Source organism: Apiospora marii (assembly GCF_038362585.1).
Source record: "Apiospora marii strain CBS 49790 chromosome Unknown utg000009l_segment0_segment0, whole genome shotgun sequence".
Taxonomy (NCBI): domain Eukaryota; kingdom Fungi; phylum Ascomycota; class Sordariomycetes; order Amphisphaeriales; family Apiosporaceae; genus Apiospora; species Apiospora marii.
Genome location: NW_027117381.1, coordinates 2,734,517 through 2,759,767, shown reverse-complemented (window position 1 = coordinate 2,759,767; position 25,251 = coordinate 2,734,517). Strand labels below are relative to the sequence as shown.

The 25,251-nt window shown below is 53.0% G+C and overlaps 9 protein-coding genes across 9 annotated transcripts; 7 read left to right on the top strand and 2 right to left on the bottom strand.

Annotated features, from left to right (window-relative positions):
- Nucleotides 1-2,899: 2,899 nt before the first annotated feature.
- On the top strand, nucleotides 2,900-4,244 carry PG985_012415 (uncharacterized protein; the record flags this gene model as incomplete). Its single annotated transcript, XM_066832181.1, has 3 exons — nucleotides 2,900-3,180; nucleotides 3,238-3,703; nucleotides 3,756-4,244. The coding sequence occupies 3 exons, from the start codon at nucleotides 2,900-2,902 to the stop codon at nucleotides 4,242-4,244; spliced, it is 1,236 nt and encodes a 411-aa protein (XP_066680231.1).
- Nucleotides 4,245-5,270: 1,026 nt separating this feature from the next.
- Nucleotides 5,271-8,006, bottom strand: PG985_012414 (uncharacterized protein; the record flags this gene model as incomplete). The annotated part of the gene is made up of 1 exon (XM_066832180.1): nucleotides 5,271-8,006. The coding sequence occupies one exon, from the start codon at nucleotides 8,004-8,006 to the stop codon at nucleotides 5,271-5,273; it is 2,736 nt and encodes a 911-aa protein (XP_066680230.1).
- Nucleotides 8,007-9,159: 1,153 nt separating this feature from the next.
- PG985_012413 (uncharacterized protein) lies at nucleotides 9,160-10,538 on the top strand (the record flags this gene model as incomplete). Its single annotated transcript, XM_066832179.1, has 2 exons — nucleotides 9,160-9,289; nucleotides 9,346-10,538. 2 exons carry the CDS (start codon nucleotides 9,160-9,162, stop codon nucleotides 10,536-10,538), a joined length of 1,323 nt encoding a protein of 440 aa, XP_066680229.1.
- Nucleotides 10,539-11,231: 693 nt separating this feature from the next.
- On the top strand, nucleotides 11,232-12,230 carry PG985_012412 (proline-specific peptidase; the record flags this gene model as incomplete). The annotated part of the gene is made up of 2 exons (XM_066832178.1): nucleotides 11,232-11,902; nucleotides 11,978-12,230. 2 exons carry the CDS (start codon nucleotides 11,232-11,234, stop codon nucleotides 12,228-12,230), a joined length of 924 nt encoding a protein of 307 aa, XP_066680228.1.
- Nucleotides 12,231-12,855: 625 nt separating this feature from the next.
- PG985_012411 (uncharacterized protein) lies at nucleotides 12,856-13,589 on the top strand (the record flags this gene model as incomplete). Its single annotated transcript, XM_066832177.1, has 2 exons — nucleotides 12,856-12,894; nucleotides 12,960-13,589. 2 exons carry the CDS (start codon nucleotides 12,856-12,858, stop codon nucleotides 13,587-13,589), a joined length of 669 nt encoding a protein of 222 aa, XP_066680227.1.
- Nucleotides 13,590-14,992: 1,403 nt separating this feature from the next.
- Nucleotides 14,993-16,579, top strand: PG985_012410 (uncharacterized protein; the record flags this gene model as incomplete). The annotated part of the gene is made up of 6 exons (XM_066832176.1): nucleotides 14,993-15,065; nucleotides 15,230-15,271; nucleotides 15,394-15,572; nucleotides 15,736-15,930; nucleotides 15,985-16,404; nucleotides 16,469-16,579. 6 exons carry the CDS (start codon nucleotides 14,993-14,995, stop codon nucleotides 16,577-16,579), a joined length of 1,020 nt encoding a protein of 339 aa, XP_066680226.1.
- An 839-nt stretch (nucleotides 16,580-17,418) lies between these two features.
- Nucleotides 17,419-20,340, bottom strand: PG985_012409 (centromere protein Scm3; the record flags this gene model as incomplete). The annotated part of the gene is made up of 1 exon (XM_066832175.1): nucleotides 17,419-20,340. The coding sequence occupies one exon, from the start codon at nucleotides 20,338-20,340 to the stop codon at nucleotides 17,419-17,421; it is 2,922 nt and encodes a 973-aa protein (XP_066680225.1).
- Nucleotides 20,341-21,009: 669 nt separating this feature from the next.
- Nucleotides 21,010-22,604, top strand: PG985_012408 (vacuolar protein sorting-associated protein 33; the record flags this gene model as incomplete). The annotated part of the gene is made up of 2 exons (XM_066832174.1): nucleotides 21,010-21,094; nucleotides 21,196-22,604. The coding sequence occupies 2 exons, from the start codon at nucleotides 21,010-21,012 to the stop codon at nucleotides 22,602-22,604; spliced, it is 1,494 nt and encodes a 497-aa protein (XP_066680224.1).
- Nucleotides 22,605-23,258: 654 nt separating this feature from the next.
- PG985_012407 (uncharacterized protein) lies at nucleotides 23,259-25,065 on the top strand (the record flags this gene model as incomplete). The annotated part of the gene is made up of 3 exons (XM_066832173.1): nucleotides 23,259-23,472; nucleotides 23,545-24,174; nucleotides 24,374-25,065. 3 exons carry the CDS (start codon nucleotides 23,259-23,261, stop codon nucleotides 25,063-25,065), a joined length of 1,536 nt encoding a protein of 511 aa, XP_066680223.1.
- Between the last annotated feature and the right edge of the window lie 186 nt (nucleotides 25,066-25,251).

The following is a 25,251-nucleotide window of genomic DNA, read 5'->3' as shown; positions in this document are numbered from 1 at the left end:
AGACTGCAATTGACGGGAGGCTGTGTTTGTCCTGCCCAGGAAGACTGCTGCCATGCTTTGCCGCATAACTGGCATTGCCTAGGTTGCCAGGTAATGGCCCGCAGGGACCACGACACACTCCTTGCGCTAGATCAGCCTCCTTATCACCACCACCTTACGACGTCTCATTTCCAAATTTAGGTCAGTCACTCCAGCTTGTGTGATGCGGCGCGATGCGATGCAACGAGTGCATATTCGAATTTCGTATCAAGAATTTGCTCTTTGCGGGCGCGAATACCATGCTATTATGCTAGTAAATATTGGACGAATAGCGGACTATGTGACCTTTGCAGATGATACCTACATTTCTCTTGGTATTGCATTGGTACTACGCACAACGAGTCAACAGAATACATAACCTAGGGCTTGTACTTGACTCGCCCTGCTGAGAGGTCTCTGTGGGAATTGTGTCTGCACCTACTTGACTTGTAAAATGTAGTAATCGGCACCAGTACAGTAAAACGTCGGCACCTGCGCGTATCGGAAGAGGCATCTCTCTCCTCATGAAGTTTTCACTGACCCGGCTTCTTGGGAGTGAAACGGCTTGGTTCGACTACACGGGCAGGGAACATCCCTATTCGGTCTATACCGCCCCTAGAAAGAGTTGGGCTAGGGGCTTCTCCGTGATACAGGCGGGCACTGGGACCGCGCTGCTTACGCCGGCTGATCTTCGATTAAAAAGATGCGCTGCCGTTTATGCCGTGTGCGCGAAGGCATCAATCGAGAGGCAGATCAGTCCCATAATCAATGGGAGGCAATCAAACCGTATGGAGATCCATATCGATATATACGGCAATCATTGCGATAACCATATGATTTCGGTATGGGTTTAATAGTACGCATGTAGGACCAGAGAGTGCAACATGAGATCCAGGTTGTGTGCTATTATCGGCAATCTTGCTCGCGCCAACAGGGAACTTGTACAGACACGGATCTTTTTACCGACAAAGTTTGGGTTATCGGACACGCCAGATGACGGACTTTCTACTCGTGACAATGGCTTGGGCCCGAACGGGTAAATGTGACAACAAGCCATTGATGGATTGGGCTTAGGGGGGGTGGTTTGCCTTTTTTTCTCAAGGGTTCTTCGCTCCTGGACAACAAGCCAGGGTAACCAGGGCAAAAAGCCACCACCGCATGCATCGTACCTCGTGAAGGAGCACGACCTCGAACTCTCTGCCGACGACTGCATCGCATCGCAGCTAAAAAGTTGGAGAGCCTGACACCCTCAAAATAAGCAAAGTGAGGGAAAAGTTGGAAGCCGAAAGTGGAGTCTCTCCAGCTTCAATCTTGGTGTTCTGATGGTAGCTGACGACCACTTCTCAAGAATTTCTTGGCCCCTGCAAGTTCCAGGTCTCAATGTGAGGACGGGAGTGCGTACTAAAATGCATCTTGAAACTGCCAGGAGGTGCGGACGGGGGGAAGCACAGTGCCTCACTAGCCTGCCCCGGCGACCATGGGCACTGCTCTTTTCTGCTCTTCTCACCAAATGGCCAGCCTTCGGGCCGGAAAGTAGGCCAGTCCAGCTCTGGTCCTTCTCACACGGTCGGTCGGCAGGCAGGAGCCAATAATTATTTCCCACCCCCTGTCAAGCCCGTAAGCGGAAGGACTGGGCTGCCCACGAGCCCACGTTCCCTTGGTTCCGTGGGCAGTCCCTGGGGAAAATTAGTGGATACGCCGGGCCCAGTTGTTGTCCGCAGCAGCCCAGTAGTGCCCTGACGGTGCCCAGTTCCAGACCTCCAGCAGTAACATTAATCCAGCACAGCCCTTTTCCCATGCCTTCATCAGTCGTGACATTCAAGGTGTTCTCTCTCACAGCCTCTTCTGAATGGCTTGTTGTTTTAGTGAAATTCCCCAGCTCTCTCTATCTTCTAAAAAACGCTTTTGCATAGCCTCATTCGAAGGGCTGATGTCCGCTCTTTCGTGACTCGTTCCCCAACCTATCCCATCCCTCCCTCTTTTTCCCCCAAAATTGCATCATCCGCAATTGGGTATAGACATTGGCACCACCCTCGTTGAGAAAGACAGACGACCCCCTTCCGTCTCTCCGTCCCTCACGCACGTCGACGTACATACATACCTGCCTTCTCCAATAAGGAAGAACACGACCATCGCTGCATAGGATTTGCCGCTCGCTTAAGGACCACCCTCACCTCACACACTCCAAGACCGAGGCCAAGAGACCCAAGAGACCAAGAGACCCCATTCCTTTCTATTGACTGTGTGCACATCAACCTCATACACGCACACGCACGCCCGAGAGGAAAAGAAACAGAAACCCCGAAGCAGGACTTCCAACTTTCCACTTGGTGTCTTGTCTGGCTAGTTGGCGAACCCCCCCTGGCAGCAACACCCTCGTTACGGATCAAACTCCTCAGCTTGTTTCAGCCGACCCAACCATCAGCTACCATCTAATTAATTCGCATCGCAGCACCGGGTCAGCGACAAGAACCATCTTGTCGACTTACTCGTCTCGTCGTTGCTTTCATCGTCCTTTCCTTCCTGTCTGACCTAAAATATCTGCTACCGAAAAACAATATCTCCGTCAAAGGAAGCCTGGCCAACGCGCCACGCAGCAGCATACCATCCGTCACATTCTTCTTCTGCATTCTACCTAGCCTCTCATATAGCGGCACGCCAGTCACTTGGGTTCCCTTAATTTATCTAACGTGAGACACAAAACAACCAACGAGACTTCCAGCGCACCTTTGGCGACAACGTCCCCCGACGTCCAATCATCCGCCCCGGAGCCTGCATTTCTTTATTTATCGGATTGGACTCCTCAACTTACGTGAGGAGTCAATTCCCACAATTGCCCGCCCTGGCTACCGAACGAAATCCGCGCCTATCTCTCCTCGAGATGGATCCGGGCTTTTCTGAACAACAATCCACGTACGCGCAATATCCGCAGTACTCTGCTCCTTCCCAGTTTCCCCAGTATCCCGCGCAGCAACAACCAGGACAAGCGCAGCCCGCCCAACAACAGTACAACGACGCCTTCCCCAGGATGGCTGCGTCGGCCAAGCGCAGTCGTGGCGGCAGCCTAGTCAAGGGTACCGGCGAAATATTTCAGAAGAAATGGCCGCGATATTTCTTGCTCGTCGCCTTTTTGCAGGCCATTCTCTGCATTGTGTTTGAAGCGTAGGTTCTTTCTAGGTATCATTCGCAGCATTTTCCTGATGGCTAACGCGATTGCAGTTATACGTTCGCCAAGTTCCAAGTCAGTCTCAAAGACATGACCCAGCCTCAATTCAAAGCGGATGAGCAGGTTCAATCACAACTCAAGACGATTCCTACATTCTTGGCCCTCTTCATTTTCGGCTTCCTCTACGTGCTGCTGCTCTGCTGGGACGCGCTACGCATGAAGAATACCATTCAAGTTATTGGCTTGTGCATCGCAAACGTGGCCCTGCTAGTATACACAGCTATTCAGATTGACCAAATCAAAGAGGCGGTCGACATCCTCAAAGACCAGAACGCCATGGAGGAAGCAGACTTTTGGGGCAGCGTCAAACCTCTGCTGGTTGCCGTTCCTGCTATTCTGGCCGTAACCAGCATCTGTCTCGGCTTCATTGCCTGGAAGCTGTACCAAGAATTTGCTTGGGATATCCTGAAGCACATAGGAGCTGACTATCGGATGAAGAAGCGGTTCTTGTACTATCAGGTAGGGCGCACACACTGGATTGCGGGCGAACTGCGTTGCTAACTTGCTACAGGTCTACATCGCACTCTTGAAGTTCGATTTCTTCTTTTTCCTCGGATTCACGATTCAGTTCCTTGTCATTGTCGGAGGCAAGACGGATGCCGAATTCGGTCTGACCTCGGCAGCGGTACCTGTTACGATCGCAATCTTGCTTGCCGCAGCAGTGTTCGTTCGCAAAGAATGGAAATGGGGCATGATCTCCGTCATCATCCTGTATCTTGGAGGACTGGCCTACTTCATCTTCAAGCTGTCCCGAATCTACGACGAGACGCACAGGGACTTCTACAAGTCGGTGAAGAAGTCGCTGACTACGTTTGCCGTCCTGACCATCATCCTCATCGTTCTGACTATCATCAACGCCATGATCTGCATGTTCAACTTCGGGGCCGGCCTGAAGCAGCACCTCGAGACCAAACCGCAGCGTGAGATGGACAAGGACCAGGCTAGTTACTCGATGAACGATGTCAAGCCGCAATTACCGAGCAGGATGACCATCGATTAGGCGTGATCGGGTGGGCAGGACATAAAAGAGTGCTTTTACCTGTACAAAATCGCACGATCTTCACGACTCTCCTTTTGCATTTTCTCACAGATATCCGACCATGTTGGTCAAGAAGGCCTCACGGGTTAGCGTGATAAAGGGGGAAGCAGGAACAAACCCCGGCACCTACCAATTCATGGAGTTCAGCGAGTGATCTTTTTGGTTCAAGCCCCTTAATATTGAGGGGGGCGGAGTTATATGGAATATTCTGCAGGCTTTATTCCCCATGTTGTTGTTTTAAAGCTGGACAAGTCCAGACGAGCGTTCATTTAGTGGCGATGATACCAGGCAGGGGCTGGTGCTAGGAAGTGTTTGGAAGTATCTACACTGGCGTTTATCTGTCTATGTCTAGTTGTGTATTAAAAATAAAACTGGCTTGGATTGGATGGAGCGTATAAGTAGATGCTAAGAAACAAAACAAAACTACAGTTCCTGAAGATTATCATTGATCATACTTGACACTCTTTGAAAGCGTGCAAATGGGGAGCATAGTACTGGTTTCTGTCCGTACAGAGCGTTGGTCTTGACGTCAACAAGACGGGCTGAACAGCAGGCACTGAACTGATGTTACACGATCGACAACTCAGATATATTACGAGAGAGAGAGAGCTTCTAGAATGCTGACTGGTGGTCAGCCCTAGTCTGGGGGTTGCATCTGTAGAAGTATTACGTGAAGCAGGATACATGTCGTAATATTACTAAGAGACTATAAGACCAAACTGGTTACGCAACGAGGCAGCCATAGACTGGGGGTGGGTATCTGCGCTTTCAACATACTAATAATAATAATAAATAATCAAACTTGCCGTTTAGACGACTTTATCTTTCCCAAACACCGTTTTGCCATGTATTGGCTATGCTTTACCCGTACTGCTGGCCCGGCCCATATGTCTAATAACAAAACAAAGTAGAGAAAGGAAGAAAAGGGGACGAAAAGAAAAGAAACGAAAGGGGGAAATGCAAGCTGTAGAATATATATAATGCATTTCACCTCGGTTCTTGCGTAATATTGGGGCCGGTGCCAATCCTCGTCAGGGTCCTGACGGCCCAGTGCAGCCAGCCCTCCGTCTCGAGCTGGGCCTTGAGCTCCTCGGCGCGGCGCTCGACGGCGTCGACTTGGATCTCGAACTGAGCGACGCCGTCCTCGACGTCGGCGACGCGGGAGACAAGGGCGTTGATCTCGTACTCGAGCTTGGCGATGGTGACCTCGACGTCCTTGACGGCCTCGGTGAGCTCCGCGCGCTCGCCGGCCAGCATCTCCTGCGAGTTGTCCTGGGCGCGCCGGTACGCGTCCATGAGCTGGTAGTAGAGCGCCTGGAGCTCCTCCTGCTGCGCCGCGTAGCGCTCGTCCAGCGCCGCGATGGACTCTACCTTGGACTCGACCCAGGGCTGCATGCCGTGCGCGATGCCGTGCACGTTCATGTACAGGCCGCGCGCCACCTCGGCTAGCGCGGCCTGGCGGTCCAGACTTGCGTTCCGGTCATCTTCCCCTCCATCTTCCTCGCCGTCCAGGGTGGCGAGCTCAGTCCATGTCAGTACTGCTTCTTCCGCATCGCCGAAGGAGAGCCGTCGGGGCCATCGATGCTCGTTGAGTAGCGATGCCTGCGACTCCAGTCCAGCAACGCTGTGTCTCCGGTGCAGCTGTAGGACCGAACTGTCCAGGCGACTCACGATTCCCAGAGCAGGCCCTTGGAGACTTCTTCTTTTGTCCTTCCCCAGATCGGCAACTGACGACTCGAGTTTGGCGACCTGGTCACGTCTCTTTGACATCTGTGACTGTCGGGCGATAGCATCTAAGACCAGCTTTCCGTCGCCCTCTTGGATAACACTTGGCGATCCATCGGGGATCATATCCAATTGCTCAAATCCTCCAACCGAGACTGGTGCTGATGGCGCGTTCTCGGGATCTCTTCTGAACCCATCTCGATATTCCTCAGGCTTATTCTTCCAGGTGAAGGCTCTACCAATACCTGTAGGTGTAGGGCTTACAAGTAGACCCGATGTCGGTGAGAGAAGTGAGTTGTCAGTCCCTGAGTACCCGGGCGTCCCGGACGAGTCGTCCTGAGAGGGGCGGGGGCCATGACCTCTGCCACCTGCGCCAGAGATGGTGTCCTTGATACGTCCGAGACCAGACCGCGCGTCGCTCATCTTTCCTGCAACGCTCTTAAAAACACCTCTACGGAGCGCATCCTTCTCCCCAGGGCTATCGGCGGCAATGCTGGTGGCCGAACCAGGGACTGTGCCGGCAGAATAGACGGCCGGGGAGTCTTCCTTCCGGCGCGCGCCAGGCTCCTCGTCCAAAGGGGCAGAGTGCATCCTCTTGACCGGATCCGCCTGGTCTTCTTTGCCAAAAAGCATGTTAGGAAGATCTGGCATCGACCGCTCTTGCTGCTCGATTGCTGTCCGTTTTGGTTTCCCGTACCAGAGCCATTTCGCTCGTTCACCGTGAGCCAGACTGATAAACCTTTCCAGATCAAGGGTTTCAATGTCACCTATACCACCTTTATCTCGCCCTCCCACCATTCCCAATACAAGCTCTCCCCTCTTGCCCCCTATCTCTGTGACTGTGGATTTGACGGCTTTCTGCACACCCCAACCTTCTCCAGCGGCGGCCTTTGCAGTGACGCCATGAAGCTTGTGCAAAGTCTGCCTGTCCAGTCGTCGGTTTCTTTCCAGCTTTTGGTATTTCTGGAAGTAGCTGATCCCTCGCTTGGTAGCATCGATGTCGAAGACGTCTTTCGAGATGGGCGCCCCGAAATAGCTGAGCCGATTACGGGCTCCCATCAAAAGACCCAACAACGCAGCCACAGTAGTTGGACCCAGGATCCCATCGGTAGGTTCGATATTGTAATATTCAGTTCCGAATTCCGTCCACCAGTCCCCAATCGCGGTCTCGGTCACGTCACATAAGAGGCCATCGATGTAATCCTGCTCCAGCTTGCCAAACATCATCAAGGCCACTTGACACAGCTTTACTAATTCAATGACTGCTTCGGCAAATGTGATCTTCTCATTGGTTCTGTATAGCTCCAGAAATTTGGCTTTGGCGGCAGGGGTCGGCTCTGACAGATTCATGCCCGAACGTCCGGAGCAACCCAAGCGTTTGAGGTCCTCATTCACGATGAACTCCTGGCGATGTAGGTTGATGTCTCCATCCGGGACTGGTATCACGGTCAGAGCAGATGGGAAGCTACTCAGGTTGGTCAACATCAGCTCCCCCAGGGGAGTTTCCTTTGGCCGCGCATGGAACTGCTGGATGGCCTTGAAATAGACTCGCAACTTTGGGGACCAAGTACTCTCATCCTGGGGGACATCAAGCACGCCGACCACAACCGAGTGCTTCTCATCGCCTGTGTATGTCACAATGACCAACGTAGGAGACGACCGTGAGCAAGCCCACTGTTCCACCATATACAGCTCGTAGCCACGGAGCACACTCTTCCGTTCGATAACATTGACAGACTGATCTTCTTCCAGGTATCTAAAAGCGACGGGATCTGCAAGAACGAGTCGGCGGCGTTGCGGCCCTGTAGGCGGAGAAGGCTCAACGGCCGATATAGGTTGCGACGAGTCGGGGGCTGGGGCAGGGGTGACCGTGCCGTCTAGTTGCTGTTGGCCGGCCCGGGGGTTGTTGTTTCTTTGCGAAGCCTTTCGCAAGAGGGTGATATCCTCTTCTCTATGAATCCTGGCGTCGGACGTCGGCATTGGGAACCGGAACGCCATGGTTCGGGGTTGCTGCGAGAGTCTCTGCCTCGTAGCGATTCGGTTGCGTTTTCCCGCACGTAGTCATTATTGGGGAGACATTCGCAGTCTGGCTGGAGGGAGGAGGGAGAAAGCGAAAAGGGGTTGCAGGAAGTTGGAGGCAACTGCCGGCTTTCATGAAGTATTATTCTTTGTACGTCCCAGCTCCCTCCGAGGTCCTTGAAGCATGTGAAGATTTAGCCCCCCAAATTGTATTCCCTGCAGTTCAGGCGCGTGTCCAGGTAGGTGGGAGAGCTGAATCTGGAATACGACAGTGGCAGCTTCCCTGTTGAAACCGCCCGGAAGTAAGGTTAGCAGCAAAGGAATTGCATCTTGTTGGTGGAAGCTACGCTAACTTTCGGCGGGGTGCTGGGGGCCATGTCCACTGGATGTTTGTGCATGCGTCATTCCGACTTAAGGGACTTGCCGGGACGCTGCGTAATTTGAGACTCCCCAGGTCAATCTACCACCAATAACTGAAGCCAAATGCCGAATAGAGGTAGCACCCGGCTGGAGGGAGGTACGTATATCTCACCTACCCCCTTGACTTCAATATTGGTGAGTGTTTCGCTACACAGCAACGTAGAACATTGAAAAGCCAGAGTTAACATTGTGGTCGCTTGGAAAAGATACGATCCGCCTAGGCAGTATCTACAAGTGAACGCACCTCTATGTAGGCATGTCACGTCATTATGGACAGTAATAATATGATTTAAGAATATTGGAGACTGTCGTGAATGAGAAACAGAAGCTTACGTGGGTGAAGAAGTAGGTTACGACAACATTAGGTACCTACAGTGGAATCAACTGAGCTGATAGGTGCACGGAGAGCGCCACCATTAGCGCTGTCTGGTATTAACAACGCCCGCAGCACAACAACTGACTCTCCAACGCCATCGGTGACACACTTTCCGATCCCGGTACAGGTCGATCCAGTAGCTTCAACAATCTCCTTACGCACACCGTTATGTTCGATCCCTTTCGCCCAAGAGGTCGTCTATTACTTCCTGCATAGAGACGGGATTTTTTGTCTCGGGCGCGCCAGAGGCCGAACAGACTACGGCCCATCTCCCGGTACAAGAGCGATCGACCGACCAACAACGTTCCCAGTGCTACTTACACACACAGCGGCGAAATGGCGATGCTACAACTCGAGAAGGAGCTGGAGAAGCTGACCAAGTCGGCGAGACTGTCCGAAGCGGTAGACGATGTCGACAAAATCATCGACTTACTAACCGAAGCGAGGCAGAGAGTGGCAGAATCAGGTGGGTAGCTCTTTGACCCGGCCAACTCGACATTATGCTAATTCCCAGTTCCATAGCCAACGACCCTCACACGACAATTCTTACGTTGACGAAGCTGCAAAACCCTATACGGGAAGGCCTGGAGGCCGTCAACGACGACCTGAAGAGTGTACACAAGGGCCAGAATAAGTTTGGGAAGGCATTACAGCAAGCATTTACAAATGACAAGGTCATCAAGGGCACTCTGCCCACAGAGCATGACCCCATGGCTGCGCATCCAGACCTCATAAACCGTGCCATCGCGATGCACCTACTACGGGAAGGACAGTTTGGTGTCGCATCTACCTTCATCAGCGAGGCCACACCACAAGAAGAGAGCTCCATGGCGCAGTTCCAATCCCAGCTCTCTCCGGCGACGCTTGCCTCACCAACATCACCGCGCTCTCCCACCCCCACTGATGTGCCCATAGTGGATGCCGACCCGTCTTCTGAGCTTTCGGCCCTTCACTCGGAGGCCCTCCAAGCTTCGTTCGCATCCATGTACTCTATCCTCTCTTCTCTCAAATCACATGACTTACTACCGGCTATAACATGGGCGCGGGCCAACTGCGCCGAGCTAGAAGCCAGGGGCTCTAACCTCGAGTTTGAGCTTTGTAAATTGCAATTCATCTGGCTTTTCAAGGGCCCAGAGGTGAACGGCCTGCCGGATACGCCGGCCAACGGACGATCAGGAGCGCTCCAGTATGCTCGAGACAATTTCGGCCGGTTCCAACAGCGCCATTTGCGAGAAATCCAGCAGCTGAGCTGCGCTATGGTGTACTCCTCGAATCTGGGAGCCTCGCCATACCGTGCCATTTTTGACATTACGCTCGCATTCGACGAGGTGGCGGCGTCATTCACTCGCGAATTCTGTTCTCTGCTCGGACTCTCTGCCGAGTCTCCCCTCTACGTTGCCGCCACCGCGGGCTCAATAGCGTTGCCGCAGCTTATGAAGTTCCTTAACAAAGTCAAGGGTAAAGGTACCGAATGGACCACAGACCAAGAGCTGGCCTTTGAAACGCCGCTCCCAAAGAGCATGGTATATCACTCTATCTTTGTATGCCCTGTCAGTAAGGAGCAGACCACCGACGCCAACCCACCCATGATGCTCCCTTGTGGACATGTACTTGCTCGGGAGAGTCTGCAGAGACTATGCAAAAACAACAAGTGCAAGTGTCCTTACTGCCCGAGCGAAGGCCGCTTACAGGAGGCCAGGGAGATTGTTTTATAAGGACGGGTTTTACAGTGACTTTGTACTGAGCTTGGCGAGGTAAGGAATCCGGCGTTCTACGGCTACATATCTGTAAGGCAGTCCGGCGTTTTAAGGGGGTTCTTCGGGATATTTCTCCTCTTGTACACGGCGTTGGGAGAACTGCGAAACTGCCATGCAGCCATGGCTTTTGGTGTACATGTAAGCCACTCATGTGGACATTGTTTTGAATGAATTCAAAAGCGATTGAAATAACACTGAATGGGCCATCGAAATAATGCATGATATGGCTCCTGATACCCGCTAACAATGGACAACGGGCTTTGCCGCATCCGTATCACTTGCTACACGCGAATACTGAACTAGCCTCAAAGGCGGATGGGAAAGGGGTCAAGTGGCGAAAGAAGAAGAAATATGTTCCGGATAACCACCTATCAGAGTGTGTGCTATGTGGCAGGGTGACAGTCGGAGCAATTAGACGGACGATTACCTGCACATAAGGGGCGTGGATGACAAGTTGCAGCAAGGAAGCGATAATGACCAACAAAGTCCCCTCAGTAATGAAGGTAGTGTAAGGGAAAGGTAAGTCTGACCAGCAGAGGTGTTGTTTCGGTTTATACCAGAACATCTGAGCTCTTCACGGTGCTCCTTTGATCTTTCCTTTTTTTTTCCCCTCCCCAGTCGCACTCAAGACTTCGAAGACAAAGGTTCCCAATGATGGAATACATGAAAGAGGGGACCGTTGACTTCAAGGTCGCTGGCCTTCCAGAGCCCTGCGAAACTTGGTATAAGATTGTGGGCGAACTCGATGCATCCAAGACACCTTTGCTCGTAGTCCATGGCGGACCCGGAGCATGTCATGACTACCTGCTGCCACTGACGGACCTTGCCCCTTCGGTGCCTCTGGTGTTCTACGACCAGATCGGGAATGGGCGGTCCACGCACCTGCCAGATAAAGATGGCGACGAGGAGTTTTGGTCAGTCGGGCTGTTCATGGACGAACTCGACAACCTCATTCGCCACCTAGAGCTCCAAGAACGACCCATTGACGTCTATGGACATTCCTGGGGCGGGATGCTTGTGGCCGAATGGGCCGGGACGCCCTCGCGCGCGGTGAACCTTCGACGTCTCATCATCACAAGCAGCCTGGCGAGCATGGATCTGTGGCGAGTGGGCATCACGGCTTTAAGGAACAGGCTCCCACAGGACATCCAAGACACGCTAAGCCGTGCGGAAGAGAAGGGGGATTTTGAGAGTCCCGAATATGAGGCCGCCATCGAGGTCTTCTACAAGCGACATCTCAGCCTGGAGCGGCCTTGGCCTTCGAAGGAGATTCAGGCTGCACTCTACTGGTTTACCAAGGATCCGACAACGTACGGTACTATGTGAGCCTCACCTTTTGTTACCATCGTCGGTATAAAGACACGTGGTAGGGAGATGCGCTGACGTTGTACGCGTAGGTACGGTCCCAGTGAGCTATACGTCTCCGGGTCGCTTCGCGACTGGACTTGTATCCCGCTGTTGGGCAATATCCACGTCCCTACCCTTTTGATCAACGGATCCGATGATGAGGCCCAGGATGTGGCGATGCAACCTTTCTTTGACTGCATCCAGAAAGTGAAATGGGTCACACTGGACGGCGCCGCGCACTTCTCGCATACTGACCAGCGGCAGAAACATATGCGACACGTCGAGGCTTTTCTTACCGCTTAGACTCATGGCGCTACTCCAGGCATGTCATCGAAGAACGAGCTGACGGTACAACGTTTACGCGATCACACTGACGGTGGTCGAACGATTGGTCGGAGCTTGGGACTGGGCGATAGGTATCCGACTTGGGCTGGACTCATCAACTTGACGTGTATTCATATGCAGCGGGCCAAGGCCACTCAATAACTTCGCTACATATAACTTACCGCAAGCTCTTACCAAGGCCGAATGCAACATTTCGTGACATACAAAAGTGTAACTCGCTCATCGAGCTTCCTTAACTTCGAGTGAGATATGGGTTCCTCCAACAATGATGGGTAGTGATGGATATACGGACCTGCCTCTGTTAGGTAGTTTAGTGGTACGTCAGATCCGGTGTCCGGGGTCCCTTCCTAAATCAATCAATGGTTCAAATGGCCAGTTCCGCTTGTAAAGTGGGACCTTATGAACCCCTGCGGTCGTTTATTCCCCTGCCTGCCTCTGCCTACGAGCCTACGCGCCTAATAAGCAGGCATCTTGATTTTGTTAGCAACTTACATCCAGCAGCTTCAGGCCCAGCATCCATCAATCTCACCAATGCTCCCTACCTTCTTGCGCTGGGTGATCACGGCCTCTTGAAGCAAACAGCATGGCTACTGGCTCAATCTGCCCACCTAATGTCTCCCAAGTAAGTTTTCTCCGCGCGTGGAAAGTCCAAGCCAGTATTGGTTCGCTGATCGGTTTACCTTCTAGGCAGACATAGCAGCATTCGAGGCTGAGCATTTTTCCGTGACTGCACTCCAGCAATTTTCGGCAGATTTTATCCAGCCAACGGCACTCACAGATGGCACGTACGACGCTAATGACGAATACTTCGAGGGCGAGGAAGAGGACGACCTGGGATACTATTCGGATGGAGTCAAGCGTACTTTGACCGACGAACAAATCGCCATCTTTCGGCACTCGGAGCTTGAGACTCTGCGGCGTGAGAAAGCCAACGGTACCAAGAGCTCCGAATCACTGAACGATCAAAGCAGAACCAGCCCGCCAGATACGGATTTCACCAAGAAAAACGAGGACCTGCATGCATCCGCCAGCGAAGATGGTGAATTGGAATCCGACACGCCCAAGCCTGTTTCTTCGGCGATGAAGAGGCGCAAGGCCCGGAAGAACAAGAAGAAGGCCAGGAACGCCGCTTACAATTCTCAGCAGAACGAGCCTGGCTGGTTCAAGAAGAACGTCAAGCCAGATTTGCGCAAGCGAACCTGGGACAAGGTCGAGACGGGGATGGACTCTTTGGACTACGAGGATGCGCCGCAACCTGAATACGGCAACGGTGCTGGGGCTCCCACACAGCGTCGGAAGATATCATATGATGACTGACAAAACTATCGCTCAAAAAGACGCCACCACGCCGGTTTCAGCCCACCTACAACATATCATGGTGTACCTCGTTGTCCCTTAACTGAAGCGGCCGAGGCCTACAATGGCTGGATACATACACAAACAATACTTTACAGTAAGGTCAGTGGTTCACCCATCAAATTTGCCCGATATTGCCTCGCATGATGAAACCTTTTATCGTCATCCTTAGCCAGAAGTTTTGGCCAGGTCAGTCAAAGCTAGGGGCCAGTTGAAGCTGGTTTACCGGTGACTATCTGATCTAGGACCGGACGTATGTCGACTTAATCTTCTCTCTGAAATAGCAAGGACCACCCGCTACGTGTGAACCATTTTTCTTGAGAAATTTTGTTGTTAACGAAAGCCTCTAGTACCTGTATAAGCCTGCCTTCTGGCGATGATCGCAAGCAACGCCTTGAGTAGCAGCATCAAGCTCTAGCAGCGACGGCTCCAAATTGTGTCTCGGAAGAGGTGGGTGACGCAGCTAGCAATGGCAGTGATCAGAGTGTTGGTCAACTCACCTACCAACAGAGAACAGTGACTCCGCAAGGAAAAGAAGAGCCAGTAAGTTGGTAGTTCCTGGTGGCTAGGTATATAATTGGTGTGATGCAGGGCCATGAATCACCGCTTGCGCCTGTAGCTGGTGTCGGTATGTACCGCGCATGGCGCACTTCCATCAAATGGTGATGTAGGTTGTCGGCGAATACGTAGGTAGAGTTCGGATAGGTATCCTTTGACCTGATACCAGACATGAGTTTCGAAAACAACAAGGCTCTTCGAGCCTATGTTTTTAAATGCAACAAATTCTATAAAATATCTGAATTCTTCAACAACGCTTGTCTGCCTTCGATTTTGCTTTCAGCCTTGCACAAAACATCCACTGCTCGCCTGGGGCGGGCATAATCGCGGGATTACTGGACTACATGCTTTTAAGGTACGTGCTAAATGCATCAGATTGGTGTGGGGTGCACGATGCAAGCCCAGAGGTAGAGCCCAGTAGCGCGCACTGATTTCGCTTGGATGAATCCGTTGGACAGTTGGAGGGGTGGCCCCTTCCCCGTGCTTCCCTGCCTTATCTCACAGCCCACCAAGCAAGTTTGGCTGCTTTTGGTCCGCCTGGTCCAGAGAAAGCCTGACTGACATTTACCTAAGGTTCAACCTGAACTTGGATTCAATCGTGAAGGCTCGGCACCCCTCCTTCCAGCAACCCAGGTCCCGCCAAGCGACGAGGCAAACAATTATCCTGTTTGCATCGCATCGCACCGTATCGCATCGCCTTCCTCCCCTTTCCCTTCCTTTTCTATCCTGTCCTGGCCGACCCGTCCCGCCCGTCGTAAACAACATTCGATCCGCATCGTGGTGAGCGCCACCACCAAGCCGCAACCATGGCTCGAGTCTACGCAGACTACAACCAGACCATGCCCCGAAGCTATTGGGACTATGACTCTGTTAATATCAGTGAGTTGCAGTTCCATGTCGCAACCCGGCTCGGATGCGATATACATCAACAGCCGGATCGGACGCGCGTCTCGATTTGTCGTCGCTCGCAAGCCCCGATACTCTTTCGCCGCTCAAGTGGCCACTCACCGAACCAACAACATCTGGCTAATATTTCGCTTTAGGCTGGGGCGTCCTGGAAAACTACGAGGTCGTGCGGAAGATTGGTACGTGACACGATCTATTCGACCCTGCGATGTCTATACATGGCTCTGCTATTGTAGCGACCTCGGATCGCCCGACTCTTGACATGGGCTGACAAACGACTAATTTTTAAAAAAAAATACAGGCCGCGGAAAGTACTCGGAGGTTTTCGAGGGCATTAACATTGTTAACTACCAGAAGTGCGTTATCAAGGTGTTGAAGCCGGTTAAGAAGAAGAAGATCAAGCGAGAGATCAAGATTCTGCAGAATCTGTCCGGCGGCCCCAACATCGTTGCCTTGCTCGATGTTGTCAGGGATAGTCAGGTGAGCACTCTTATTAGTAAATCTGCTCCAGGCTTAGTCGCTTGTGTCTTCGTAGAAGTCGAAGCGCATTGCCACTGGAACGATGGCCGTGGGCGAGCGTGTTCTTCGCTCTATATGTGTTGATTGCGATGGCTAACGGGTTATATTTATGGCTGTCGTGTAGAGCAAGACCCCGTCGCTCATCTTCGAGTACGTGAACAACACGGACTTCCGGAGCCTCTACCCCAAGTTCAACGATATCGATGTACGCTACTACATCTTCGAGCTTCTGAAGGCTCTCGATTTCTGCCACAGCAAGGGCATCATGCACAGAGACGTCAAACCTCATAACGTTATGATCGATCATGAGAACCGAAAGGTATGTCGCCCATTTGCCTGTTTCACCGTTCTTTTCAGCTGACATGGGTTCTAGTTACGTCTCATCGACTGGGGTCTGGCTGAATTCTACCACCCTGGTACTGAGTACAATGTGCGCGTTGCTTCCCGATACTTTAAGGGACCCGAGCTGCTAGTAGACTTTCAAGAATACGACTACAGCCTGGATATGTGGAGCTTGGGTGCAATGTTCGCTTCGATGATCTTCCGCAAGGAGCCCTTCTTCCACGGTCAGAGTAACTCGGACCAGCTCGTCAAGATAGCCAAGGTTCTCGGTACCGATGACCTGTTCGACTATCTTGATAAGTATGAGATTGAGCTGGATCCTCAATACGATGACATTCTGGGCCGATTCCAGAAGAAACCTTGGCACAGCTTTGTCAATGGCGAGAACCAACGCTTCGTCAGCAACGAGGCCATCGATTTCCTGGACAAGCTGCTTCGCTACGACCACCAGGTAAGAACCAACAAAACACAATGCTGTTGAATATATGCAAACTTTTTCCTAACCTCATTTCTAGGAGCGGTTGACTGCCAAGGAAGCCATGGCCCACCCCTATTTCGCCCCTATCCGCGATGAGGCCACATTGACGGGCTACCTCAACGGAGCGCCCGTCAGCTCTGCGTCCTGAGAGTTTGCTTTGACGATGATCATGAAGAAATCTCCGGTTTCGTTCTAGGCCATTTCTTCTCGAGATACCCCACTGGCCACTAGCACGATAAGGCATCTTTGATTGTGCTAGATCGGAGTCGATCGTTGTCGAGGCGCACTCGATGCACACCCAAATCGGCATCTCCCTCCCTGTGAATAATTGGCCTTGTTGACGCAGCCGTCTCCTTTTTTCGATCGGATTTATCTGGTCCCGGATGGTATCTTCGAACTTGGAATACTTATTTGCCTTTGCGTGACTGTTCACGACAATGAGATACAGAGCAATTCAAGGCGTTGGTGTGAGGCAGTTTTCAGGGGTCAGCTGTTGGACAAATGAGGACGGACACTGTATGGCGTCGGGCGTTGGCTCTGTCAAAGGCAAGAAGCATGCTTCCAGGAGAATTGCATTACACGATATTCTTTCTGCGTAACTGTTAACGGCCCACGAATCGCTGACCAACGCCCAATGGCAGACAAAAAAATCTGCTGCATGATATGAACATCACAGAAGCATATTCTAGTAGTATGGTAATGAATGCAATTGAACGTTTTTGATTAATACCATGGCTGTCTGCAGTGGCCTCTTGTAGATACTATAATGCCCCCTCTTACAGAAAGGTCCGGTAACTGGAAGCCAGGTCAGCAGCGGAGCACATCTTTGGATCATATAAGGTTCCTTGAGCGGCTGGTGGATACATGGCCCATACTCTTTTTGAGCCGCTCCATATCGGCATGGCCCCCTAATATATATACTTGGGAATGAATGGCATGTCAGTGACATACCTACATGTAGTGGAAGTGGGTTGTCCTTTCTCTTGACTATTTACAGCAGGTCAGGCAGAAATCGCGATCGCATACAAACCCGTCGACGCCGCAGCGTCTCATGGTCCCACCGGGTGTACGGACCAGTCCTTCTTCTTCCATACACGATGGGTTGTGGTATCTCCGAGCAGTCCGAGGTGTCTTGAGCACGCGCTGGAGCAGAGGGGAGCTAACAGCCGTGGTCCTCGTCGCCGCGGTCGCCGCAGCCGCAGCCGCGCGATGGCCCGCTTTGCTCCTCCGTCTGGCAGCGTCGGTGGCGGGTGCGTGACGCGAGCCCGATTGCCGTACCGCCGCGGCGGATCCTCCTCCTAGGCTCCTTCTACGGTTGCTGCGGGCCCTGTGCGACGACGGCGTGAAGGGCTCGACGGCGTTGCTGCCCAGGGGCGAGGACGATGGCGGGGCGGCGTCGGCGTGCCGCGAGGATGTGGGCGTGTGGGCGAGGATGCTGATCTCGTCCTCGTCGTCAGAGTTGTCGGGGATAAGAGAGGCTAGGGCGTGTTTCTTGGCCGAGGCTGTGAGGCGGTTGGTCGCCGAGCTGGTGGCGGTTTGTTGTTTCGTGCTCTGCTCTCCTCGCTCGTTATCAAGCGTGCGCTTCGTCTTCGCCTTCTTCGTCGGGGTCCGAGGCGAGGCGGCGGAATCCGGCTGGGGTCTTTTCGGTTTGGCTTTTGCCCGAGACAGCGAGGGTGATAGCTCGGAGCCCAAAGGAGGTGAAGAGACACGTTCTCGGGGTTCTGAGGATCCCGTAGGACCCGAAGAGTCATGTTCGTGTTCCTCGGGGCTCGCTTTTCGGCTCGCTAGCTCGCCCGCGGCGATCGCGGTTCGGTCTACGAGAATCTCCGGGCTTGCAGCTCGGGCATTCTTCTCTTCCCCGGCCTCTTCCAAGACTACGTGGGTGGCCTCGCCGATGTTTATTTCGGACAATGATGGTTTCCGTGATAACTCCGTAGTCTCGACTGTTGTAGCCGTCGATAGTGACTCCACCGCTGACACCTCTTCGTCCAGATTAGTCGGGGTATTTGAGCTTCCCTCGGCTTCTGGTATTATAGCGTGTCCTGTAGCGCCATTGGACAAGTCCAGGCCTTCGCTCTCGGTCTCCGGACTTTTGCGGATGCCGGGCTCTACTTCTCCTGGCAACTTCGGAGACTCCGGGTCTTGAAACATATCATTGTCATCCGAAAAGTCGTAAGAGGGGTCTATCTGGTTCCTGGAGAAGGACTCCGCTTGTTGAATGGGATGGGCTCGCTCGCTGCCTACTGTCTCTTCCGGCTGTAGTTCCGAAAGCCTGTTCGGTGTGGGTTCACGGGCCCATTCCGGTGATTCTGTGACATGGTTGGACCGCGAGAGGAATATGCTTTCCGCAGCTTCGATGAAGGCCTTGTTTCCAATGTCGCCGGGCTGGAGGTCCTCTGGATTTTCCCAAGCTGTTTCCTCGGCCAAGAATTCTGTATCGTTTGGGGCATCTAGCATCGCCGTCTCAACGTCTAGCTCGTCACCTGTTGCCTCTGGTCGCATATCGTCGTCCTCGTTTGGATTCGGGTCCAGTATTGCCTCTAGATCGGGCTTTGGTCTTCTCGTCTTCAGCCAGGAGACATCACCGTAGAACTCAGGCTTTGCGCGGGGTCGCCCAGAGCGCCGACTCTGGGACCCTTCAGCGGTGTCTGATACCTCTTGCAGTGATTCTTCTTCTTTGCGAATCCTCTTTGCGACCAACTGCTTCGGAGGTATAACACCCCCAGGCGCTGACTGCAATTCTATCACAAAGGAAGAACTTTGCTCGGGTATATGCGGGTTATCTGTTTTTCCTGCGGATTGAACTACTTCGTTCGTCGGTGCAACAGAATGTTCCTTGTGTTGCGCTTGACAATCTGGAGATTTTGTGGAAGTGACGTCTCCAACCCAGATCTTGTCAGAAACCCCAGGCGATGTGTGACTTCCTGACTGGACAGCGTCAACTGTAGTGGGCCTGCCTTTTTTGATGATGGAATCGCTTCTCGGAAAGTGCGTTTTTGATGTCGTAGCAGAAGGAACTGAATCACGTTTCTGTGAGCCCTGCTTCGTGGGCTCTGATGACCGTTGTTCGGGCCTGCCGTGTTCTTTGGCAACGCCTGGCAAAGCACTTTCGCCCTCGCCCTCGCCCTCGCCCTCGTCCTCGCCTTCGTCCCCGTGACTCTGAAACCCGCCATTTCCCTCATCCTCAGCAAGCTCTTCCCCAAGAAAAGCATCTTGTCGGTTCCTCACGGCGAGTTCCTTGGCGGTAGCGATCCTCCTCGGAGCTCTGCGGTTTAGTGTACGGCCGATACTCCCTCCATAACCAAAACCTTGAAAAGGGTTCATTTGTCCATTATATGCGTTTCCAAAAAGCCCAAAATGACCCTGGTGACCGCTCATCTGAAGCTCCGGGGTCTGCCACATGGGGTCTACCGGAGCCGGGGCGAACGCCGCAAAAGGGTGCAGCATCCCATAGTGTTGCGCCGGTGTTATTGATAGACCTGAGAAACTTGGGAGGTCGGCATTGGGCATTGGAGGGTGCGCCCAGTTGTTTTGCAGCGGTGATGCAGCATTGTACGACGTCGACTGCCCAGAGTTGAAGGATGTCGACGTGGAGGGTGGGTTCTTGCCCTGCAGTATGCGCTCCTCCTCTTCCTCGTCGGCCGACAGGTCCTCCTTGTCTTGCTCGTCCTCGAGAGACTGCAGATGCCCATTGTTGATTATGACTTCGCCGGTGTGCAGGTTGACCTCGTCGCCCTCGCCATCGAAGTCTCGCTCGTACTTGTCGAAGATGGACTCAAAGCGAGACTTGAGCTTAAAGACAGCCTTTGCTCTGCTCTTATCCAGCTCGTAGAGAGGGTCCTGCCGAGCCTCGAATTCCCCCCGGGGGCAAGCATAGCTCATCGTCATTGGCTTCGTCGTGGGGATCATCGCGTGGCGGTCGGTCGGCTTTGAGTCGCTTTGCAGGCGGCTCCATATTGTTGTTGCTGTGGTGGTTGCGGTTGCGGTCGCGGTCACCGGCGCAAACGAATCCGCTTCACGATGCAAAGAGAAAAGAAGATTATAAATTATATATTGAGCTCATTGCTACTCTGTCCGCCAGAGCGCATTAGGAATTGTTCAAGTCTAGGTGATCAGAAGTGATCGCAGGTTCGAAAGCAAGGTACAGCCCATGGTTGCCGGGACGGTCGCAAAATCAACATTGGATTCAACTTGTCAATACAATTCAGCAAATCAATTTGGCTGCTTAAAAAAGTAATGGGGGTGACATGCAGCATCCTCTCCATACTGCGAGCCACTAATACTCAAGGTGTACCGTGAAGTGGTACCGCTAAAAGGGTTGGTGGGGGTTGTGACGTTAGTTACGGCATTCCGGGAAGCACATGCAGCTCCCAAAGTTCCCAAGCTTCAATCTATGTTTAACCAAGGAGCTGCGATGCGACCATACTGAAAGCTATCTTCTTCGACTTCGGCCTCGACTAGTTCTATCACCATCTCCACCGATCTATCATGTTCGCGGCATCCATATCTTGACGTACATTCGACAAGAGTCGATCTACAACCGTATCGTGCCATCGTCTAGCATGGACTCCAGCGACCATGTATTGCCAGAAGTGTCGCACGCCTCTTAAGCTCGACAACTCTTTGTCGGAGCTTAACCCTGCTGCATATGATTTACTCATAGGTTTGTTCCCGTCATTCCGTCCGGGCTGCCTTGTTTGCCCTTTGACTCCGACCCAACTCATGCGGGTCGGCTAGCCAGACTGTCGCTGACTTTGGAAATAGCTGCCTCGTCGCAACAACAATCCAAGCGGCCAACTGTTGCACCACCTTCGTACCCCCAGGAAACAGAGCGACGAGGTTTCTACGATAGAATCTCCAAGAACACTACGAACTCCTTGTTTAAGAAGCAGGGGACTGCTCATCGTAGCGATGGGTCTTTCATCCTATTAACCGAGTCGCAACTCGCCCCTCCAAAGCTCACGCCCTCGCACGAGCATCACTCCAGCCCCCAGCAGCGTCGCCAGTCCTCCTTATCAAACGGTTCAGGCACCATGGTCAACACTGGCAAACCTCACGAGGCCGAGCGCATCAACAAGCTCTTCGAGATCCTCTCTGCCCGTTCCGACATCGACCATCCGGTATGTGTCGAATGCACCGACATGCTCGTCGAAGGGCTGCAGAAGAGGCTGGATAGCACCATCAAGGAGAGGAACATGTTCGCCGACTACCTCAAGCAAGTTCAAGCTGATGTCCCGTCGGAAGAAGATATCTCTGCCTCGGAAAAGGCCATGGAGAAGGCCAAAAGGGATCAGGAAGAAGCCTTGAACAAACTCGTCAAGCTAGAGCACGAGCAAGAAGCCCTTGATCGAGAAATGGCCGTCCTCGAGGAGGAATCAAGAAATCTCGATGCAGAAGAAGAGGAGTTCTGGAGAGAGCGGAACTCGTTTGGCACTAAGCTCTCCTACTTTCAGAACGAGAGGGATAGCGTCAACTCCAAGTTTGACCACGACTCTCAGCTACTTACTAAGCTGCAGCGAGCAAACGTCTATAACGATACCTTTTCTATACATCACGACGGTAACTTTGCCACCATCAATGGTCTAAGGCTTGGTCGGTCATCTGCCAAGCCAGTTGAATGGCCCGAGATCAATGCGGCCTGGGGACAAGCGTTGCTGCTGGTAGTCACAGTCGCCGACAAACTGGAGTTCAAATTTGACGGTTACGACCCCTTGCCTATGGGGTCGACGTCCAAGATTATCCGTTATGATCACCCCTCGCCATCATCTAGCCGTTTGGGCTCTCGAGGTGGTCCTCCTCCCGCTCCCAAGAAGCAAGTTCTCGACCTCTTCTCTTCGGGAGATCTACCATTGAATCTGCTGTGGCATCGGAAGTTCGACACGGCGATGATGGCGTTCCTTGAACTAGTGAGGCAGCTCGGGGCTAAAGTCCACCACGAGACGAGAAAAGTCAACGAGCTAGGCGACTACCTAGCCACGCCCTTGGATCTTCCCTACAAGATCGAAGGTGACAAGATCGGCGACAACCGAATAGGGCACTTCAGCATCAAGCTCGGGATTGCCAACGATGATAGCTGGACCAAGGCCTGCAAGTTTGCCCTGACCTGCTGCAAATTCCTAATAGCACACGCGAGCAATGTCAGCCACAACGCCAATGGGCGAAGCCTGGCGTGATGAGATAGATGGATAGGATTCCTTTGGGATGGCGTGGAGTTATGGCGTCCACTGTAGAGAAGCAATCAGCTCACGATCGACTGATTTTATACGCGGTTAGCCCTTTTAATCAATACTCTCTGCAAAAATTAACATAATTGCCAGCAACATGCACCAAAGTTTCAATATTGGTAATGATAGTGATATATGCTATATGTGTACCACTTATTGAACGACCCAGCTCAGTGCTGAACCTCGATGGTCATGTTACGAACTGGGCTTACGAATCATGTACGGATTATGGCAGCTTGATAAGGATGGCGCAGAGCCAAGAACCGCCTGTAAGCGATCCGCTGCGGGAGACTACTCCACAGATCTCCGCCGAAACATCTACATACTCCATCTGAAGGGCGCGGTTATGGGTAAATGAGCCGACACAGGTTAAGAAAGATAGTCCCGGTGCCTCTCAGCGCTACCAGATTTAGCTGGTTTGAGCTCCTTTATCGGATGCTAACCTAGCCAGCATCCAACTTAAAACATGTCATCAGACACCATGTTTGCAAGAATGGACTTCTTCGACCTCATTCTGCTTCTTCTTACTTTTGCATACTCAGTTATAAGCCTCGAATGACTGTATGAGTCCTGTGTTGTCTCGTTCAGGTCAAGGCGTTAACCATGATAGTCACATCGACTGAGTTGGTCCCGGTCTCGAGGCCTATGGCCGATAGACCACTCGGGGACATATCGGCCCAGGAAAGCCAAATATCCATACAGCAAGAGCCAGATCATGTATCTCTTGCGCATGTCGATAGGCTCCCGCCTGTTGACAGGGGTAAAGATGCATACCTCTTCCTCGCGGCCGCCTGGGCCATCGAAGCACTGGTTTGGGGTATGAGTGTTTTTGCCCATCGAATAGTCCCGTCAAGTATTATGGCAACCCTGTAGCTAACGGTACGCAAAGGCTTTCCCTTCGCCTTCGGCATCTTCCAGGACTACTACTCCACCCACGCACCATTCGAGGGGTCCCCCAATATCTCCGTTATCGGTACCTGTGCCATGGGCCTGATGTACCTGACGGCGCCCCTTACCTTTGGCCTCTGTCGCATCTTCGCGCGCTGGGCGCGCTGGACCCCGATCGTCGGTCTCTTCGTCATGAGCATCTCGCTCGCCGTGTCGTCCTTCTGCGACACGGTGCCGCAGCTCATCGCGTTCCAGGGCTGCCTCTACGCCGTCGGCGGCGGCATCGCCTACGCCCCCTGCATCCTGTACCTGGACGAGTGGTTCGTCCGCCGCAAGGGCCTCGCCTACGGCATCATGTGGAGCGGCACGGGCATCGCGGGCGTCGTGCTGCCCCTGCTCTTCGAGGCCCTGCTGCGCGCGCTGGGCTACCAGACCACGCTACGCCTCTGGGCCGGCCTCCTATTCGCCATCACGGCGCCCTTGGCTTTCTTCATCAAGCCGCGAGTGCCCGTCTCCAAGAACACGGGGGCGAACAAGGCCCGGCCGTTCAACTTCAACTTTTTGCTGCTGCCTTCGTTCTTGGTGTACCAGTCGTTCAACATCCTCGAGGCTACCGGGTTCTTCCTGCCAGGTGAGTTTTGATGCTGCTAGTTGTACACCACCCTTCATCGCTCCCAGTATGAAGGCTTTAGGCTGTCCGGGCAAATCACTTGCGCCTATATCGCCATGCCCCTTTACCGATTAAAGACGAAACGCCCCATTTTCACTTTACGGTTAATTATATGCACACATTGAAGTGTCTCCTATCAGAACAAACGGATAAGTACTAGTTACTGACAAGTGCCCCTTACCTCCCACAGCCATCTACCTCCCCACCTACGCCCGCAGCGTCTTCGCCTCTGGGTCGCTCCCGTCCGCCACGACGGTCCTCCTGGTCAATGTGGCGTCGGTCGTGGGCTGCGTCGCCATGGGCTCGCTGACGGACCGCCTGCACGTCGTGACGTGCATACTGGTCTCGACGGCGGGCGCGGCGCTCGGCGTGTTCCTGGTCTGGGGCCTCGCGTCCTCGCTCGCCGGGCTCTACGCCTTCTGTCTCCTGTACGGCCTGTTCGCGGGCTCCTACACCTCGGCCTGGCCGGGCATCATGCGCGCCGTCATGGAGAAGGCGGCGGCGAGCGACGATGCTCACGGCAGCAGTGTCGATGCCGCTGTCTCGTCGCCGTCAAACAGCGACAATACCAACAACAACAATGATAGTAATCATGACAGTAACAACAGCAGCGGTAAGAAAAAGTACGGCCCGGTTGACACGAGCATGGTATTCGCTTGGCTGGCCGCCGGCCGCGGCATCGGCAACGTTGTTTCTGGTCCTCTCAGCGAGGGGCTCTTGGACGGGCTCCCGTGGCTTGGACAGGCCGCGGGCGGCTATGGCTCGGGATACGGGGGGCTCATTGTGTTCACCGGGGTCACGGCTATTCTCGGTGGTGGCAGTTACATATGGAAACGGGCTGGGGTCCTATGATGTGATTAATAACAAAACCCTTAGGTGAACAAGTTGGTTAATAGGGTCGTTGCTGGAACGCCCAGCACCATGTATATAGCTGTGATTATGTAAATAGGGCGCAGTTACAGACTAGTTATAGCTATCCGATGAGAATGTCCCGGACTGCTTGCTTAGATAATCACTAGATAGATTGGCATGAATATA